Source organism: Loxodonta africana, chromosome 9, assembly GCF_030014295.1.
Source record: "Loxodonta africana isolate mLoxAfr1 chromosome 9, mLoxAfr1.hap2, whole genome shotgun sequence".
Taxonomy (NCBI): domain Eukaryota; kingdom Metazoa; phylum Chordata; class Mammalia; order Proboscidea; family Elephantidae; genus Loxodonta; species Loxodonta africana.
The window spans coordinates 120579026-120600152 of record NC_087350.1 but is presented as its reverse complement, the minus strand read 5'-3'; the positions used below and the strand labels follow the sequence as shown (position 1 = coordinate 120600152).

General features: G+C 53.9%; 1 protein-coding gene across 1 annotated transcript in view; it reads right to left on the bottom strand.

Annotated features, from left to right (window-relative positions):
• Positions 1–10672: 10672 nt before the first annotated feature.
• Positions 10673–21127, bottom strand: part of LOC100656654 (noelin) — a 30312-nt gene continuing 19857 nt past the window's right edge. Inside the window, exon 6 of the mRNA XM_064290636.1 lies at positions 10673–12399. Within this exon, the coding sequence (XP_064146706.1) occupies positions 11725–12399 (675 nt within the window). The 3' untranslated portion in view covers positions 10673–11724. The remainder of the gene's footprint in view (positions 12400–21127) is intronic.

Below are 21127 nucleotides of genomic sequence, written 5' to 3'. Positions count from 1 at the left end.
CAGAGTGGCTGAGCTGGTTTTTAGTCAAATACCTCCTTTTTCGGCTCCTTTGAGTGGCCCCACGCAGCCGGGCTTCACCTGCCATCGCCAGCTCAGCAGGGAGGGCTGGCACAGCCTAAGTGAGACAGGAAGGTGGAGATGGTAGGAGCCTTTTCCGTAAGTGAAGGAGGTGGCCGCCGAGCTAGGAGGAGGCGCCAGGGCTGGGGCAGGTTGGTGGCCTGCAGACCAGCGGGCACCCTCTCCATCCCTGCTGAGTGGGTGGTTGGGGGCAGTGGAGGGTCTGTGCTGAAGGAGCTAACAAAGGACCATGTTTTCAGAGTGACTGTGTGCTGCTGGTGTCCTTGTGGCGAGGAGTTGTTGGAGAGTCAGCCAGCGAGAAGGGGAGTCCTCCAGGAGTAACCCAGGAATTCAATAAACAAAAACGAAACAACGAGGAACGTGCTGCAGCAACGTCCTTCTTGGCGACCTTATTTTCCAGCCCTTAGCGGGAAGGGATTGATCAATAAGGAAATTACCGTTGCTTTTCACAGCGGCAGCTGCTGAACCTCCTGTGTTGCTACGGCCCTGCCTCCCGGGACCTAACTCTGGAGGAAGAAAACAGCACCCCTCCACACCCCTGGGGAGTGGGTTTCCATCCCCAGCCATTTGGGAAACTTCAGCCAATCAAGACGGTTGTGTGACATGGCTCTGATTTCTTCCAGCTCAGCTCTTCTGCAGGAGCTGGGGCTGGATGTTAAGGGACTTAGGGCCAGCCCAGGCCTGCCACTGACTTCTGCGCTAACTGGGACAAGCATTAACTGGTCCCTCTGGGCCTCAGTGCCTCCCGCCACCTGCTAAGTGGGGCAACAATGTCTTAGAGGTGGAGCAAGGGCGTGAGGTCGCCAGAGAAGGGCAGAAGCTTTGGCCCTGCGGCCCTGGCAAAGATTCTGGAAAAGGAGGCTGGAAAGGTGAAAAAGTTCTTTGACTAGAGACCAGGGAGACACTAAAGCCAAAGCTTTGTATTACCAAATTTTTTCCACAAATAACGCATCTTCTATGCCTCTCCCCGTCTCCAGGTATTTCCTTAAGAGCCACTATGTCAATTTTTTTACATGTTGATGTGAAAAAAATTAGCATAGTGTGCTTATGAAAATACTTTGCCCCCCCCGCCCGCAAGTGTGTTATTTGCATAAAAATACAGCTACCGGGTAGTGTCCTGTGTCCGTCCTGACAAACCTGGTGGCTGAATAAAACAGAAACCTACTGTCTCACAGCTGTGGAGGCAGAAATCCAAATCAAGGCGTCAGCAGGGCTATGATCTCTCTGAAGCCTGTCTCTAGGGGAGGGTCCCTCCTGGTCTCTTCCAGCTCCCGGTGGCTCCTTGACTGTGGCCACATCACTCCAGGGTCTGCTCTGCCTTTACGTGGCCATTGTTCGCCTGTGTCTGTGTCTCTCCTCTTTTGTCCTATTCAAGGACACTGGTCATTGGACTTAGTGCCCACCTGGTAATCCAGGATGACCTCACCTTGATATTAATCGCATCTGCCAGGGCCCTTTTCCAGACAAGGTCACGTTCACAGGTTCCAGGTAGACATGTATTTTGGGAGGCCACCATTCAACCCACTGTCTCATGTCGATGAGGTCATGCTGAAGTGGGGGGGTCCTGTTCCCACCTGAGTGGTGCCCTTGTAAGAGGAGAGGAGACACAGACACGGGTATTAGCGTGTGAGAGCGTGTGTCCACATGTGTGCATGCATGCACACATGGGAGTGTGTCTACACATGCATGTGCACATGTGTTCACGTACACGTGGGAGTGTGTCTACGTATGTACTGTGTATTCATATGTGCACATGTGTGCATATGCATGTATGTTGGGGGTGTGCACACACACACGTGTGCATTTTGGGGTGTGCACACATGTGCACATGCATGTGCCCACGTGTGGCAGGGCAATGGGATGGAGACATGGAGAGGGAAGCCCTGACTCCCAGCCTGCTAGCCTCGCCAGTGAGGGCAGAGTCAAGAGCAGCTGCCAGCCCTTCAGCTCCAGTCCTCCTTGGCCTGGGCCTCTTGTGTCCCCCATCCCGCCCCACTCAGTTCCTTGGCAGCAGTGACTCACCAGGACCCAGGAGCTAGAAGACAGGGCTGGACCCATGCCCGGCACACTGTTCTGGCATTTTCTGGTGCCTGCTGTGTGATGAATAAGCGGCTGATGACTCACCAGCTGGAGGGTGGGCTGAGTGTACCGACGAGCCAGCCGAGGGCCCTGGGCCGCTCAGCCCCCAGGTGTCAGTCTCTGTAAAATGGAGATGATGTGACACTCTACAGGGTGAGAGGACGGTGGCTCCGGGGCACTAGAGCCCTGGCAAAGCATCTGGGGTCAGGTACTTTGCTGTGAACCACGACAGACTGTTCAGGAGAGACACGCTGTCCCTAAAACCTCTTCAGTCACTGCTGATTGGACAAAACCGGTGACGGCAAAACGTACCACTCTGATTGGAGTGTGATTCCCAGGTGTGACTTCACGGTCGCAAGGGCGAGGTGTCATCGTACATGAGCTTTTCAAGATCACTTTAAAAAACAATGAAGCAAGTGCGTAAGCTGTAGCGATCATGAATGTTCACCTAGGGGAAAAATGAAAGAAAAAACTGCCCAGCTTATATAAATGGGGCCTTGGGCCTTGGGGCAAAATTCCCAGTGACGGCATCAAACACAGGTGTAGTAAGAGTGAAGTGCAGAAACGGGCCTGAGTACAGGGGGTCAGTCGGGGTCGGGTTCAGCGGGGAGAAGCTGGACGGTTTAGTGCTGAGGCAGCCGAGGAGCCTTTTGGATAAAGATAAAACTGGATCCAGTGGGCGTGGGTTTTATTTTGGAATGATGAAAATGTGTGGGAACTAGATAGAGGTGGTGTTTATACAGCGTGGTGAAGGTACCCAATGCTACTGAGATGCGTACTTTAAAGGGTTAATTTTGCGTTATGTGAATTTCACTTCAATTAAAACAGAACAAAACAAAAAAGCATTGGCCCCACACTTCACACTCCATAAACGCTGTTTTGGGTTGAATTGTGTCCCCTCAAAAATGTGTGTCACCTTGGCTAGGCCATGATTCCCAGTATTGTGTGGTTGTCCACCATTTTGTGATCTGATGTAATTATCCTCTGTGTTGTAAATCCTAACCTCTATGATGTTAATGAGGCAGAATTAGAGGCAGTTATGTTAATGAGGCAGGATACAATCTACAGGATTAATTTGTATCTTGAGTCAATCTCTTTTGAGATATAAAAGCAGCAAACAGAAAGGAGAGGGACCTTCTACCACCAAGCAAGAAGAGCCGGGAGCAGAGCACGTCCTTTGGGCCTGGGGTCCCTGTGCTGAGAAGCTTGTAGACCAGGGGAAGATTGATGACAAGGACCTTCCCCCAGAGCTGACAGAGAAAGAAAGCCTTCCCCAGGAGCTGGTGCCCTGAATGCGCACTTCCAGCCTCCGAGACTGTAAGAGAAATTTCTGTTTGTGAAAGTCATCCACTTGTGTGTTTCTGTTATAGCAGTACTAGATAACTAAGACAAATCCCAAAGGCATCGAAGCTCTTGGTCTAAAAAGGAGACGGTACAGGCATCAGGAGAGAAGATGGATGAGGTCTTCAGAGACTCAGGGTGGGGAAAACTTTTCTAAGTAGGACTCAAAAACCAAAGACATTAAAAGAATGATTATAGTTCTGACTACATAAACACACACACCCTATGAGCAAAATTAAGAGACAAATGAGAAACTAGAAAATATTTGCAGCTTACACCATAGACAAAGGCTAACTTCCCATACATACAAAAAGCTAATAAAATTTGAGAAGGAAAAGACCAACGGCTGAATCAGAAAAAAGGGGCAAAAGGTCTGAACAGAAAGCTCATAGTTAAAGCTCGCCAGTGGCCTTGGTACAAATGAAAAGGTGGTTCCCTGACTCTTAATGAGAGAAACAAAAATTCAAGCTGCTCGGAGATACCACGTCTTGCGATCAGACTAGCAGAACTTCCAGATTTTCCAAGCATTCTGGGGGTAATCCGCACTCCCACGGATGGCTAGAAGGAAGGCAAACCGGTGCAGCCTCTCTGAGAGTGAATTTAACAGTATTAGGCAGAGTAACGTGAGCACTTACCCTTCACCCCTTTATTCCAAAGACACACGCCAAGGCAAGCACACAGCGTGATTTCCCACGAGGTTATTCACGTGGAATTGTTTTGAAGAGCAAAATATTGGAACCCCCAAGTGCACATACATACGGGCTGGTTATAGGCACTAAGCCACCTCTGCACAATGGAGTCGTTCGCAGCAACCGGCAGGAACAGGGCTGGCCTCCATGTTCCTGATGTCACCTCCAGGACAGACTGTTAAGTGAGGACAGTGAGAGACAGCCTAGGATGGAAAGCAGGCTGCCTTTCGTCTGTATCGAATCATGTCATCTGCAAAGAGGGATAGTTTCACTCCCTCCTTCCCAATTTGGATGCCTTTCATTTCTTTTTCTTGCCTAATTGCTCTGGCTAGGACTCCCAGTGCAATGTGGAGTTGCAGAGGTGAGAGCGGGCATCCATGTCTTGATCCTGACCTTAACGGGGAAAGCCTTCAGTCTTTCTCGGTTGAGTACTGACGTTAGCTGTGGGTTTCTCATAAATGGCCTTTATCATATTGAGGGATTTCCCTTCTGTTGCTAACTTGTTGGCTGTTTTTATCATGATAGGGTGTTAGATTTTGTCAAATGCCTTTTCTGCATCCATGGAGGCGGTCACGAGGTCCTTTTCCTTTGTTCTAGTAATGTGGTATAGTATATTGATTTTCTGATGTTGAAACACTCTTGTACTCCTGGGATAAATCCCACTTGATCACGGTGTATAATCCTCTTATTAAGCTTGTGGATTCTGTTTGCTAGTATTTTGTTGAGAATTTTTGCATCTATATTCTTAAGGGGTGTTGGTCTGTAGTTTTCTTGTCATGCGGTGTCTGTCTGGCTTTGGTATCAGGGTGATGGTAGCCTCATAGAATGGTTAGGAAGTGTTCCCTCCTCTTTTGCTTTTTTGAAAAGTTTAACTAGGATTGGAGTCTGTAAATGTTTGGTAGAATTCCACTGTGAAGCCATCTGGACCCGCACTTTTCTTTGTTGGTGGGTGTTTCATTACTGACTCTGTAGGTTGCTCTCTTCACCACTGAGTTCAGAGGATTCCATAGCTTATTCTCATAGCCTGTGAAAACAATCTCTAACAATGGATTTATTAAAATGAAATTCTGTCTTAGGAGACCCATTCAGAAACCGTTCACCAAAGAGGGGCTGGGGCATCTTATCCGAGGGTGAGCTGGTCTGTGACCCTCCCCTGCAGTGTCTGGGGATATGGCCTCACTCCTCAGGAGACCAGGGGTCCCCACTGCTGCTTCTTCCTAATGACACTGCCATGTTGGAGCTCTGGCTTTCCCACGGAGTCATGGGGTCATTTTGATAAAAGCAGACTAAGGTATAAGCACACTCCACCAAGATAGACACCAGGTTGACAGCACCCCATTCCCTGACAAGCAGAAGAGGAAGAAAGGAATGGACATAGAACAATTGATCTTTACGAGCCAAGCCCAGCTCAGGGGTGGTCCCAGATGGGTTCCATTCAACCCTCACGACTGCCTGAAGAACAGCGTCTCATCCTCCTCCCTCCTCCACCTCAGAGGTGCAGAGGCTGGACAGGCTACATACCTGGCGGGACAGGCTACATACCTGGCGGGACAGGCTACATACCTGGCTGGACAGGCTACATACCTGGCTGGACAAGGACACAACCCAAACCACTCTCCTTCTAAAACCCCCTCTGGCCTCCAGGAGCTGCCACGGGGATTCATTTCCAATGAGCACCAAGGAACTGAAGCCCCAAATCACTCACCCTCCAACACCCACCCACCTTCTGCCAGTGACCTCCTAGGGGTCCAGAAACATTGTAGATCCTTCTCCATTTTGGCCTAGGCTCATCTCGTGGACGCTCTGCCTTGGCTGGGAGATCAGCTGCAATTACAAGCTTGTGGGACCTCTCTGAGCCTCAGTTTCGCCATCTGTGGGACAGGGAACCAACACTACCTCAGGGTGGTTTGCGGTCACAGGGCTGGGGTGAAGAGTGTGCTGTAAAGAGCAGCTTCTCAGCATTGTCTGTCCTCCAGCTCCCATGACTTGTAACCTCCAGATGGAATTGCATTAAATGTCCCAGTGACAAACACCGTTTTCATCCTCCTGGGTTGGACAGACTGTGAACAGATCTCCCTGCGCCTCCCTAGATTTAAGAGTCCCTCAGGCTGAGGATAGCAACTCTATTTGCCCCTAGGACGTCCTCAGATGTCACCTGTCTTGCTGACGGTTGGCTGTTCTGGCTTACTCAGGTCTTTGAAATAACCACCGCCCTCCTCTCAGGATCCCTCTTACAGATGTTGGCTGGCACCCAGGTGTTGAGCCTGCACTTGCCGAGAGAGGGAACACCATTCACAGGAGCCTCCTCCTTCCAGCTCCTAAGGTCCTGGAGCAGGGGAAGAGCCACCCTTGCCCCACACCTCTCAGTGAGCGCCCAGGAGGCCAGAGGAGCAAGGAGGAAGTGCATGAACACTGCTGTGGATTGAATCGTGTCCCCAACAGTATATGCTGGAGCTCTGACTGCAGTACCTATGGATGTGATCCTATTGGGAATAGGGTTTTCTTTGTTATGTCAACGAGGCCACCTCAGTGCAAGGTGTGTCCTGAACCTACCCACTGCTGAGTGATATAAGGGGCTGCATAGACACAGAATAAGGTCTCCGACTGGCACAAACTGTTATGCTCGGCTGCTAACTTAAAGGTTGGCGATTTGAACCCACCCAGTGCGTCTGCAGAAGGAAGGCTTGGTGATTTGCTTCCGATACGATTACAGCCAAGAAAACCCTATGAAGCAGCTCTGTTCTGGAGCAGGTGGGGTCACCATGAATCAGAATCCACTCAATGGCAGCTAACAACAACATAGCAGCACAGAGGCAAGTGAGCAGACACAGGGGAAGATGACGAGGTGGACAGATCTACAAGGCCAGGAGCTCCAAGGACTCGGGGCTGCCAGGTGGCACGTAGTTAAAGCACTGGACGGCTAACCGGGAACTCCAAGGACTTGGGGCTGCCAGGTGGCACGCAGTTCAAGCACTGGACGGCTAACCGAGAGGCTGGTGGTTCCACCCCACCGGCGACTCCGCAGGATACAGACGTCGCAGTCTGCTTCTGCAAAGACCACAGTCTTGGAAACCCTATGGGGCCCTTCTATTCCGTCCTACAGGGTTGCTCTGAGTCTGAACCGACTTGACAGCACTGGGTTTGGGCTTGGGTAGAAGCTGAGAGGCAAGAAAGGCCCTGCCCCTAGAGCCACACTCTGAATTCCGACTTCCAGTCCCTCGAACTGTGAGCAGATACATTTCTGTTCTTTAAACACGCCTGCTTGTAATATTTCTGTTAGAGCACCACTAAGAGACTAAGAGAGGCACCAGTGCGGATGTTGCCGTCTGCTCACCTGTGCCCCCCAGGAAAGCAGCCCTGGGGAAGTTAGGGGGTGCCGGGGTGCAGAGGCACACAGAGCCACACTGCTCGAACCCTGTCTCTGAGCACCCCAAAGAACCTCTGAACGTTGACTCTGGGCCAAACTTTTAATAAAAAAATTCAACCACAGATGTTCCACCCTCAGCCAACATACTCAGTTACTGGAATCTGGGAGATTTCGTGGCGGCCTCGTGTTGTATTTACTCTCTGGGTTGGGCTGTTTTTCTTGCATATTTAATATCTTGGAGGAATATTTTCTGTCTCCAACACGGAGTCTGAGACAAAATTCCCTCCTGGACCCATCAGGTCATTATTTTGTCTTCTGGAGGTTCACAGGACAGATATTTGCAGGTTTGTCTTTGCCTTTGTCATTAGGGGGAAATTACCTGGGAATCAGCCTGCAATTACGGGCTGGAATTACAGCACAAACCCTGCCTGATTGGGCTTGGAAGGCTTTCTATCACAGGTCGTCAGTACGCATTACTCCATCATTAAAACTCAGGTTTTCCTATTAATAACCAGCTTCTCCCTCTCAGGGAGAGCTTCTGTGTGCCGTGCGCCATCATCAGCTTAGACATAAAAGGATTAAAGGACTTCCACTTGTCAAAGTTTTAACCGGACGCTCGTCCTGGGTGGTGTGTGTAAGGGCTGTCTTGCTGGAGGAGGACGTTTAAGCTGATGAGTGAGGGGTGGGCCTGGGGCTCCCCTAGCCCCGCTCCTCCCGGTCTCCACGACCAGGTCACATTTCAGGGTCTGCTCCTGCACCCGGCCAAGGACAAGGAGCTGCCGGCAACTACAAGAACGCAGCAATAGAGTTTTTGTATTTTTATCCTGGGCCTGTACGGGCACTTATTTTGGATACCAAAAAAATAAAAATAAAAAAATTCCCAAAGGCCATTGAGACTATGAACCAGTAATGGTCAACGGTAGAATTCTCACCTCCCATGCAGGAGACCTGGGTTCGATTCCCGACCAAGGTACCTCATGCGCAGCCACCACCCATCTGTCAGTGGGGGCTTGGGTGTTACTGGGATGCTGGCCCGGTTTCAGCAGAGCTCCCAGACTAAGACAGACTAGGATGAAAGGCCTGGCGATCTGCTTCCAAAAATCAGCCAACGAAACCCTGTGGATCACAATGGTCCAATCCCTAACCGGCCATGGGGATGGCACAGGACAGGGCAGCGTTGTGTCCCATTGTGCGGGAGTTTGCTGTGCATCGGGGGACCAGCTGGCCCAACAGCAGTGAACAACAACAGCGTGTTGTGTGTAGGAGAATCATCAAGGTCAGCCTAGAGAAAGGTGACCGTGGGGAGGTGGGGAGTTGGGGCAGGTGAGAGATGGTGAAGGAGGGAAGAATGAAACCTTCAGGAACCGAGAAGAACAGTAGGTTTCCCCTGGAGATGGGGGTTTGGGGAGCTACCTTTGACCTTTGAGTTGGGTCCTGGGGTGAGGAGGGAGTCAGGGCAGTGGAGACAGGCTGCAGGGGAAGGCACCCTGGGGGGCAAGCGGGCCTCGTGGTGAGACCTGCCCAGTGAGGTTTGGGTGGGGGAAGCAGGAAGTGGGCCCTGGGGGTGCAGAGAGAGGTCGCCAAGTTACAATGGCCTGCACCAGGCAGCAGGCAGGGCCTGTCTGCGTGAGTGGGGTTCTGGGCAGTTCCTGGTCAGGGTGCCAGGCCACCCCATGTCACAGAGTCATGGCTTTAGCGGCCAATGAGGAAGGGGACTGTGGAGACCAGACCACAGTGCTGGAAGAAGGCAGGGCCCTTTGAGCAATGGCCCCTTCCGACTCTAAGTCAATACCTCCTGGCACGTTCAGAGTCCTCCTCTGTCCTTCCCGTTCCCGCCCCGATGGACAGGGCTCATCTTCGTCCTGGTTCTCATCCTAGTTCCCAATTGTCAGGTACGGCTGGATCACAGGGTGCCTCTGTGACGAAGCCGGGCCTGATCCCCGAGTGCCCACAGCTGCCCCTTCTTGGCCGCTCACCATGTCAGCCAGTACCGGGACCAGTGCCAAACATTCCCGTACGGTCTCAGACTGGCTCCACCGTCTGCACCCAGCACTACAGAGCATGGATACACCCTTCTCAGGAGCCACCAGCAGCCCTGCCTGGGGACTGGCCTGCCGACTCTCCAGGACAAATGATGGTGACTTGGGAGCGTGTTTTGGAGCCATCATTTCCAGGGCTCCTGGTTTTGAGCCCCGGGCAGGCTGGGACATGCTGGCAGGGCCAACTGGCTTTCCTGGATGCCCCACACTGCTGCCCTGCATCCACCCTGCTGAGGGTGCCCATGCCCCAGCAGCAGAGGGGAGTGGAGAGAGGTGGGTGGCTTGCTACGCCCTGTGCCCTGCACTGGGGCCCTCTTCTGCTAAAGCTGAGTCAGGGAGAATCACATGGACCTGTTCCTTTCTGGCTGGCACAGGCCCCAGTGCACTCCAGAAGGGAGATGAGATGTGGCTTATCCTGTGAGACCTCAGGGCTCACCCAAACGGCAGAGCCCAGCCAGGCTTGGAGAGACATGGCCCGGCATGGACTGGGCTCCTCGGGGTTGCCCAGCCAAGAGGTACAGGAGGTCGACCCTCTCCAAGGCCTGGGGGGTGGGGGCTGCAGACCTAGGTGAGGTAGCCAGCCAGGGAGAGGGGGGATTGCTTGTAGACCCTCAGCAGGTGTTGGTGTCTTGATGGGCCTCACCTACCACCCCCACTGTCTAGAGCGGGTGCCTGCCCAGACCGTCTAGCAGTACCACCCGAAGGCAGAGATGGGGGACCTCCCAATGGTGCAGACTTTGAGTCTGAACAGCACTTGGGATTCACCTGGCCCACCAGGTGCCTTCAAGTCGATTCCGACTCATGGTGACCCATTTGTGTCAGAGGAGAACTAAGCTCCACAGGGTTTTCAGTGGCTGGTTTTTCTTAAGTAGGTTGCCAGGCTTTTGTTCTGGGTGGACTCGAACCACCGACCTTTGGTTAGTAGGCAAGCATTAACCATTTGTACCCCACGGACTCCTGGATTCTCCTAAGAGGAGCCTGGGGCTCGGACTCTGCGGGGGACGGGTGCATCCACAGCGTGCTTCCCAAAAGAAGAACCCTTCTTCTTTTTCTGAAAGGACCACCCAAGCCCTGGGACGTATCTGCAAGGATCTGGAAGTTTCCGTCAATTTACAAATCCTCAGAAACGACAAGTGAACCAAAAATGTCTCCTAATATTTTTATTGTTCCTTGGATAACTGGAGAGTACAAAGTTTTCCTCTGTTTTTTTTTTTTTGTTGTTGTTGTTTACTTAAAAAGTGTACTTTTCTCACGCTGTTGCCCTCGCGAACATTCTTTCCCCAACGGAAACGGGGGTTTCCCTAGATAAGCCCCTCACATCCACGGTTATGTCACTTAGGTAATTCCACAAGAGGAGAGTAATTTCTTTGATTATTATCAACATGAACTTGATTATGTCTCTATAAGGGTGAACACTGATTCATTTATTTTCTTTTTAGGAACAAAAACCGTCCATTGATCAATCCACACTACGGCATGGCATTTACAACATTCACAGCATAAACTGAACACACAGAGCTACCACCTCAAGGGAACAACGGAGGACACTGCACGATATATCTACTGACACGCAAGTTCAAATGATGGGGTACAAGGACTTCATTACGCACGCGGCAACCATCGGCTTGGTAAGTACTAAGACACGGGTCCAGGAGCTACTTGAGCCTCGGCACAGTTAATCTAAGAGACGACACACCAAGAAACAGGAGCGGAGATGGGATGTCAGCTACGCTAGCCTACGTCGACCCGGCCGGCCCCTCGCTGAGCCCGGTAATCACACCCATCGGGCTGACCACGTCTACAAAGTATCCATGCGATCCTAACATGGGTTGCTCTCGGGGAGAACTGGCCAACAGTCATCGCCTTACTTCTTTAGTGTGTTATTTGACCAGGGGGGAGGGGGGGCAGCGAGGCTTGGACTGCAGTTCCAGCTGCAAATACAGGGGTTTCTTCCGAAGTCTGCTGCCGGCTTGAACTGGAGGAACACGGAGGTAACGCCATCACACAAACGTCAGAATCCACTCTGCTGATGATTCGCAAAAATCAGTATCCGGATTAGTATTTTGGCAGCCGTGTCACGGGAATTTCCTCGTGGGTGAGGACTGGGACCCTGGGCCTCCAGGCGGAGGGACTACAATTCGTCCGACCGGATGACATGGAACAGGGTCACGTTGTAGAGGATCTGGTGGCCATTGTTCCATGCGTAGAGGGCGCGGTCCTTGGGGTTGTAGTCCAACATGGAGATGTGGGAGTATTTGTTCTGGAAGGGGATGTCGATGTACTCATAGGTAGAGGTGTTGGTCTGGTAGGCGTAGTGCACCTTGGTGCCCCCCGAGTAGCCGTTGGTGACGTAGAGCGTCCCGCAGATGATGAAGGCCTCCCCTGCGCTGCGCTTGGGGTAGCTCGTGTTCCAGGTCTGCAGGATCTGCAGCGAGACGGGGTCCAGCCTGCTGAGGACGATGTTGCCGGCGTTCTGGTTGGTGGCGTAGACGGCCCACAGCCCACTCTCATCTGCCATGAGGTCGATGTCCGAGTGGCCGCCCCAGGCATAGTGGTACATGTTGTTGTACCCGGCGTAGTCCAGGCTGCGCGTCTTGAGGATGGTCTCTGTCTTCAGGTCGAACCTGATGACGATGTGACTCTGGAACTTGTTGAAGTAGATTGAGCCATTGTAGACCACCTGCCCCGTGCCGGACCAGGGGTGGGGGAGGCGGTGCGATGTGAAATTGTCCGTGTTCATGAAGTCGATCATGGATCGATATTCACGGACAAAGCGGTTGTTGTGGTAGCCGTCCATGTACCAAACCTGCGGAAAGAACAGACCTTGTTAGCATGTCCAGAGGCTGGCAGGTCGGCTCCTCTGGGGTGGGCGTCCCTCCCCAGGCACGGAATTCACTCCACACCCAGGACAAGTGAGAAGGAGCTGAGAGAACCAGGAAGGGACAGTCAAGATGAGACGATGCCATGTCCTTCCTTCAAACCCACAGCGTCCTGAAAAGAAGGGGACAGGATTATTTTCACCAGAGAAACAAACTGCCCAGTTTGGCGACAGGCTGGGGAAGGAAATACTACCCAGAAGGGGTGTAGGGTGGATGGGGTAGGGTCCCCACAGTCTGACCAACTTTTTTTGAAAATATACACAACAAAGCATACCCCAATTCAATCATTTCTACCTGTACAATTCAGTGACATTGATTCTTCAAGTTGTGTAATCATTCTCGCTATCCTTTTCCAAACCATTCCACAACCATTAATGTAAACTCATTGCCCCCAAGCTTCTTATCGAACCTTTCGAGTTGCTGTTGTCAATTTGACCCCATACAGATAATTCTTTAAAAGAGCACAAAGCTCAAGGCAGACATTTTTTTCTAATTAACCCGAGCTATAAAAAAAAAAAAAAAAAAAATTTTTTTTTTTTTTATTGGTTGGTTTAAAGATGACTTCAGGGGACAGTTTTGGTTTAAGTTTTAATGATATCTCAAGGCACTAGTTTCGGGGGGTCACAGTCCAGCTATTTGCAGGGCTGCTGCCGCCCAATGCAACCCAAGTGGGTGATGAAGTAAACCACCACAGGTTCCTTCACCTAGCTCTCTGGCTGGGACGTGGCCACATGTGGTCAGTGGCCACATCTGTGTGCCTGCTGCTGTGTCCCTGGCCAGGGGTCTGGCACACAGTAGGTGGACAGAACTCAATCAATGTGTGAAATTCCACCCAGTGAGATGTCGGAGAACAGGGCCTGGCTGCCTGGGCAAGAATGGACGCTAACAGCAACGGGCAGCTGGAACCTGCAATGGGGCCCCGTCATCAAGATCTCAGGTGAGGCGGTCTCCCCGTATTCCAGTGGGGCACCGTGCTTCAGACTCCTCCGTCCCACCAGGCCATCTGCTGGGCGGAATGCCACTAGTGTGGCCCTTGGGACGCAGGGAATGTGCCCACCGGAGAGGAATCTGAGCTTCCTATGAGGTTGTCAAAACCCACCAAGGAGCCCAGAGTGGCCTGAGTTTGGGGCTACGGAGGGAGCAACTGCTGATTACTGTGTAAATGCCCGTTGACACACGAGCTGCCTAGACTTTTTACAAAGCGCTTCAGTCATTTTTCACCAATGTGGGAGCAAGTCAGAAAGCAGTATGAACAGTCCGGGGGCACTCTGCCAGGCGGACGCCGCCGTGTGCATCTGTCTGGCAGTGAGACGGCGGCTCCATCCATCAAGGGCCTTGGAGCACAGACAGATTAAGGCTGTGGCAGCTCTCGGCCGTGGCATCGCACACGCATTAGAAATAAAAGAAAGTCATAACCCCGCTCCTGAGACAACATCCATCCAGACGCTCAGAGGCGGCTACACTTTTTGTTTACTACGTTTTCTTTTTTAAAGTGGATGTCAGCTGAGGCTTTTATCCTTAGCCTCCTGCCACGCCAGCCCTCAAGAATGTGGGTCATGTAGTGCTGGGAGGGGCCGCAGAGGTACCGGGGCCGCAGAGGTACCCGGGGCCGCAGAGGTACCGGGGCCGCAGAGGTACCGGGGCCGCAGAGGTACCCGGGGCCGCAGAGGTACCCGGGGCCGCAGAGGTACCCGGGGCCGCAGAGGTACCCGGGGCCGCAGAGGTACCGGGGCCGCAGAGGTACCCGGGGCCGCAGAGGTACCCGGGGCCGCAGAGGTACCCGGGGCCGCAGAGGTACCCGGGGCCGCAGAGGTACCCGGGGCCGCAGAGGTACCCGGGGCCGCAGAGGTACCGGGGCCGCAGAGGTACCCGGGGCCGCAGAGGTACCGGGGCCGCAGAGGTACCGGGGCCGCAGAGGTACCCGGGGCCGCAGAGGTACCGGGGCCGTGTGCTGAAACCCCCGATACCATTCCCAAAAGGTGGCCCTCCTGCCTCCGCTTGGCCATCTCCTGCGACAGGGAACTCACTACCTCTTTCGAGCCTCAGCTCAGAGGATGATTTCCCTACCTTCTCTACAGCAGAACCACCTTTCCCCATCTTGGCACCAAAAAACCAGCCGCTTCGAGTCGGCGCCAACTCATGGCGACCCCATGCATGTCAGAGTGAACTGTGCTCCATAGGGTTTCCAGTGGCTGATTTTTCAGAGGTAGATTGCCAGGCCTTTCTTCTGAGGCACCTATGGGTGGACTCTAAGCCCAGCTTTTCAGTTAGCAGCTGAGCGCACTAATTGTTTGCACCCCCAGGGCCTCCCCATCTCAGTACAGAGAACACTGCTGAATGTGCTCCCACGTCAGCCTCCCCGTGAGCAGGCCCTCAACAGTGGGGTCCGGGTGCAGGGCCCAGGACCTCCTTCTTGTGCCCAGAACTGGGTGAAATTTGCTTCAAATCACTACGAATTTTCAAATAGCCTTTTCCTCCTGTGTCCTGGAAACTGGGCGCAGGGCACACAGTTTCTGAAAATGTAATTCGGGGTGAGGGGTGGGGAGTCAGCAGGAGACAGTGAGTGTCCAGTAACCAGCTGGAAGCCCGGGGGCAGGGCTCGGGAGCTGCTTTGTAAGCTTGCCAGTTTCTGTGGTGTAAATATTCCCCACGGCCAGGTTGGAGCTACAGGTGAGCAGCCACTCTGCAGAGGAGAGGCCCCTTGGTAAGGGCCCCCCTTCTACTGCAGGGGCCCCCTTCTTCCATTACAGCCCCTTTCTCCCACCGTTGCCCCCCTTTTCCACCGAGGCCCCCTCTACCTCCAGGCTTCTCACTCTGTTCTCACTCTGAAATACTTTACCTTTCCCTCCTCTCCAGGCCCCAGGCCTCAGGTCATATCCTGTTACCTCCAGGAGCCCCCACCCCTCAGCTCTCCAGCCTGCGGGAGCCCTGATTCCTAGAGGCCTGGAGCCACCGGTTCTCACTCAAATCCTGCGAGAACTTCCACACCCAGGCCAATCACAGCTGACCTCAGGTGGGTCCAGACCTCCGTGATTGTCTGAAGCTTCCCAGGTGAGTGATATGCAGCCAAAGTGGAGCCTCAGGACCTGGGGGCTGGCTGCTCCCCACAGGGTGTGCTCACGCCTGGGTGGTTGGTAGGCTGACCCAGGTCCCCTTCCCCGGCCCGGGCTCCTGGCCTTGGCTGTAGCCCCTGAGAAGCTTGAAGAGGCCCTGCGTTGGTACCTCCTTCTCCTCCCCTGCCCCCGAGATTCTGACTTCATTAGTTTGAGGTCTGGCCTGACTACAGGATTTAAAAATCTGCTCACGTGATTATAATGTGCAGCCAAGGCTGAAAACCACAAACCTATAGCTACACAGTGAGCATGTGAGACAAGAAATTTCTGTTCTTTAAAGCCACCCACTCGTGGTACACTTTGTTATAGCAGCACTCAGTAACTAAGACAAGCGTCAGATCAGGACTTGAACCCAGGACTCCCGGCGAGCTGCTGGGAGCATGTCTGTTGGCCGTCCTTCTCTAGTCTGACGGAGGAGGGTCACAGGCCATGCCACACACATCCCTGGAGGGTCACTGAGGCCAGCGCCCACTCCCAACTGCTGTCAATTCCCAGAACTTAACCCTGCAGTGCGGCTGAGGGGGCCTGAGGAGTGCTCTCCTGGTGCCATTGGTCCCTGAATTGCCTGCCTCGGGCCTGTGCCCGTGGCCCTGCCGGGACACCCCTCCTGTCGTGAGGGGCGCCTTGCCAGAACTGACAGCTGCCGGTCAGCTCCATCAGGAGCATGCAATTTGTGTGTGAATACCAGGCTCCCCAGCGTGAGGTCCTGGAAACGAAAAACCCAAGGCTGCTGGCACGTAGGAACACTGGCCTGCCCGCGTCTAGACTGCACGTGGTGCCCTGTGGCCGGGTTGCCTGGGAATGTGGGATTTTCCTGACCGTCCCTACCACTTTCATACACTTTTGGCGAAGGGGCCCACCTCAATGAAGGGCAGAGCATGGCACCTGTCCCGGCTTTGAACCTGGCTCCACCGGATGAAACACGACTGATGGGTCCATGGGTGGTGCGGCGGGGTGCTATTTAAAGGCCTTTGCTTAGTGGCTTGGACACCGAATTCAGTCTTTGCTTTGTTTTAACAAGCATGTCACATGCCTCCCTGACGGAGTTGCTAACGTCAGGAGACAGGGCTGTGGGGAGACACACGCAGAGGGAGCCGCTCGGTGGATGGGGGGGCGGGGCGGGGAGGAGCGGAAAGAGGCTGCTTCAGGCTGAATTAGACACGTGAAGGCTGGCAGGGAGGGAACAAGGTTGGCAGGGAGCGGGAGAGACCAGCGGCCCAGAGCTCCCCAACCCTGCAGCAAAGGCTGGAAGGGCTCTGCTGTCTGTGGGGTGCCTCCTGTGTAGGACAGACACAGCAGCATCTACAGAACCCAGAGTGTGCCAGACAATGTGACCTTCAGAAAAAGGGGTTCCCTGGGAGCCTTATAAAACATCTGGGTGGCTCTGACACCGTTTAGATGACAGCTAAGCACTTTTAAAAGAGCCTGGGTGGTGCAAGCGATTTGCAGTCGGCTGCTAACACAAAAGTTGGCAGTTTGAATCCCTCAGCAGTGACGTGGAAGGAAGGCCTGGCCATCTGCTTCTGAAAAGATGACAGCCAAAAAACCTATGGAGCAGTCCAGCTCTGTAACATACGGGGTCACCAGGAGTCAGAATCGACTCGACAGCAAAGGGTTTGGTTTGGGTTTAAGGACTTTAAAACACCAGGCTCAGTCATCCCCGTAAAACCCCTGCATTTCAGTAATCGCACCGTCCCATTTGCAAATTAACGTTGTGGGCATGGGGAGAGGGAAGCTCTGGCCCCCTGGTGTCTGAGGCCAGTGGCCTGAGGCTGCTAAGGGGCAAGAAGGCCAAGAGGAGGAAAGCCAGAAGACAGGTTCCAGCAGAGTGTCCACGGTCTCAGCTGTGTGGCTCTGTGTTGGGAACTGTGTCCCTCGTACGCATGCAGTCTCCCTGGGGAGGCCACGCCTAGCAGGTGATGTGGGCCCCTGCTCAGGAGCTCGACCAGCCCCAGAAGGGCTGGCCCTCCTCCACAGCTAGGTGAAACAGGACGTCTCCTGCCCAGGCGACCTGGGTCAGAGCTGGCAGGAGGGGAAGGAGGGGCTCCGGGAGCCGGCGCTCTTAGAAATACATTGAGGCTCATTGCTGAGTGGAGACGGCCTCCGACCATGGTGCCTGGTCTAGTGCCTGGCTTACTGAGCCAGGAAGACTGAGTCAGAGGTGCTCTAGCTCACCTTTGTTTGAACGCCAGGGCACAGGCATCAAGAACCTGAAGGTGGCCGGGGCACCCTGGGCTGGCACCTAGTGTCCCTCCTGCCAGCTCTTCTGCAGGCCTGGCTGCCCCCAGACAGGCTCTCCCAGGATCCCCCTCGGGGCCTGTGTGGGTCTCCCCTCACCCTCCCATCACATCCTCTGGTCTCAGCAGCCCAGGCTGAATTGCATGGTAGCCTGCACTGAAGCCAACATTGATTTTTAGTTTTTTTTTTTTTGGAGTGAGTTATTGGTCTCCTGTGTCTGTGTGATCACAACTGGATGGGAGAATGGAAAAGATCAAAACAAAGCAGGAACAAACACTGCCCCTGGGTCAATGACAGGCCCTGGGACATGTCTCATAGCAGGACGGGGATGCAGGCGCTGTATTGGGTGAAAGACCCGGAGGGCTGGAGCCCCAGTTAGGGCAGAAAGCAGCCCGGCGGGCAGCCAACACCCCACGTGCTCAGGCCAGCGCCCAGGGCCTCTGCCAGCCCCTCACCTCAGTGCCCGTCATAGGCATCTGGCTCTTCCTGATGGAGGGCCCTCCTCCTTTGCTCCTCCTCAGCAGCTCTGCCACCACTAGAGCCACGTGCTCCTGGAGGGGAGCAGGTCATCAAGCAGAAAATAGAGTCTAATTATCAGAAGACTCCATCATCACCTGACAGCTTGGGGCCAGCACCCTCATTGTGCCGTGCAAAGAAACATCTGGGGCTTCCTGGAGCTGCGTGTGGTGTCTGCAAAGAGGGTGATCTGATCAGTGCTCATGACAGCAGAAGAAAGCCACGGTCAGATGGAGCCAAGAGCCGTTTACCCTCTGCAGCACTAAAGGCATTGATTGGTTCCCCCCCCCCCAGAGCCTAGCTTGGCTGCCTGGGCCTGTGGGGTAGCTTTTCTGCTGTGTGTGGTGAGGGGGAGGGGAGTTTGCAGGTTGGAGGGGAGAGGGTATTGGAGCGGGGAGGCTGGCATCAGAGGGCTTGTCTTATATTGGAACATCAGTGCCCAAGATACACATCTGTTCAATAAAGTCATCGCCCAGCCTTTTCTGAGACCTTGGGCAAGTCACATGACCGTCCGGAACCTGGTTTCTCATTGACGCACTGGAAGTCATGATGACCCCACGGCGGGAGGGTTACCAGGGGGTCAACCAGGACACACACGCTGCAAAGCGCTGGGCTCTGGGCTGGGCACCCAGGGAACGCTTCAGAACGCAGCTGCCTGCTGGCCACTATGATGTCCCCTGGTGGTGGTAGTGTTAGATACTGTCGAGTCGATGCCAACTGGTGGAGACACCCCTGTGCGCAAAGGAAAAGTGCTCCACAGGGTTTTCAAGGGTGTGCCCTTTCACAACCAGATCGCCAAGCTTTTATTCCGAAGCACCTCTGAGTGGGTTTGAACTGCCAACCTTTCCACTAGCGGTCGAGCCGCCCGGGGACTCCACTTTCTGGTGTTAAAGGCGTTGATACGTGTTTGCAAAGCGCTGCAGCAGCTCCTGGGACTGGACCTGCCTCTGAGGGTCTGCCTCGCTGCTGGGTTGTCTCTGGGTTATCGCTAACATCACCAACACCTGGGCTGAGGAGAGGCTCCTGAACTAACCTCTCCGCAGGGCAGGTTTTCGAGGTGGGATGCCCAATAAAAGCCGTCAGAGCCACAGTTAGCCAGCTCCACTGTTAGAAAGTTCCCAAGCCTCAGAAAATAAAAACAACATTCCCCCGCAAAATACCCGAACCCAGCTGTATCCGAGGTTTGCTGGCCCGGCCAGGGCTCTCCAGGAGGAAACTCCAGGATGCGAGTCTGGAGAGGTACTCCTTGCCATTCCTGGGGGCCTGCTCTCACTGGAGGTCCTTAGAGACGGGCAAATGCTACAAACTTCTGGAAGACCTGTTAGTCCTGGCCTCTCCATCCTTCTTCCCCAGAGGAGGAGCTGTACCAGGGCACCTTGCAGGTCCACAGGCTTCAGTGGTGGGAGGGGGGCTGGAGGGAGGAGATCCCGAATCTCAGGAGAGGAAACCTGACCCACCTATTCCCATTAAATATCCTCTGGACCAGGCAAGTGAGTCTCAAACTTCATAGTCCCTTTTCAACATGGCCCAGAGGAGTAGTGGAGTTTTTTTTTTTTTTTTTTTAAAGCGTGTATTTTCTCATTTCCCAGCACGCCCCAGGAAGACAGGGGCTGGGTCAGAGCGTCCCGCTGTTGGATGCTCCCTGTTGGATGCTCGCTCTGCCTGATGACCATCAGGTGGGGACTGTATCCCTCCCTCCAGCAAGAACCTCTGGCAGGGTCTCTGGTTTTCTGAGACAGGGGTCGCAGGAATCCCAGAGGAGGCTGCTAGCAACGGGGACTTGAAGTATCACAACTGGGGTGACAGGAAACAGAAGGAAGCAGTGGGCGAGTGGGGTGGGGCAGGGGAGCAACAGGAGGGAGGCTTCTAAATGCCCAGCTTGGTGACTGGGTCCCGTGGCCAGACAGCCTGGCATCAGCCCCATCAGGCAGCCATCCTTCACCTCCTGTCCCCGAAGGGGCCAAGAGTAAGCCTCAAGCAGATGGAGGCAAACATGGGGCTTGTTTCTCCTTTTCTGAGATTTTGCCCAGGGGGAAGAAAAAAGAAAGCGCTGAATAAGCGCAGGGCCTCTTTTCTAAATCAAAAAGGAACAGGGGTTTCTATCAGCCATGAAAGGAATGGCAAATGAGATACAAATGAGATGTCATTACGGTACAGAGAACTAATGGATGCTTCTCCTGACACAGAAGCAGGAGTGGGGAGCCTGGGGTCTGGAAGGTTCAGCTGGAAAGAGACTGAACGCCAGCCCAGCCCAGTCAACCCAGTCAGCCCAGCCTACCTCAGGCTACTCCAGCCGAGTTCAGCCCAGCCTAGTCCAGGCTAGCCCCACCCCGCCCAGAGCACTGGGCCAGTGCCACACCTAAGTGGGGACACTGAAGGGGATCGGCCTGCTTTGTCATTTGCCACAACCATCCTCATCTTGCACCCCCACCCCAGCAGCCTGTGACTCTGGGTTAGTACACAGAGAAGATCGCAAATAGCTTTCTGATCGACCCACTGTGGCTGGGAGCTGGCAGGGAAGAGTGGGTCTGCACACAAGATGAGGTCTTGTGAGGCCTTTACCAAACAGCTGGCCCTGGCTCTCCACAGTAGGGTCTATACCTCCCTTCAGCATGGCCAGTGAGGTCCCTGACCTCTCTGAGCCTCAGTCTTCTCATCTGTGAAATGGGCTGTGCAGGTGTCGGGGAGGAAGCCCCCGGTGTTCGGTGTTCATCCTGTGACCTCCCTTCACACCCTACAAAGTGTTATAAAAGCCCCTGGTTTGGAAGAGGAAGTGATAGTTGTAACA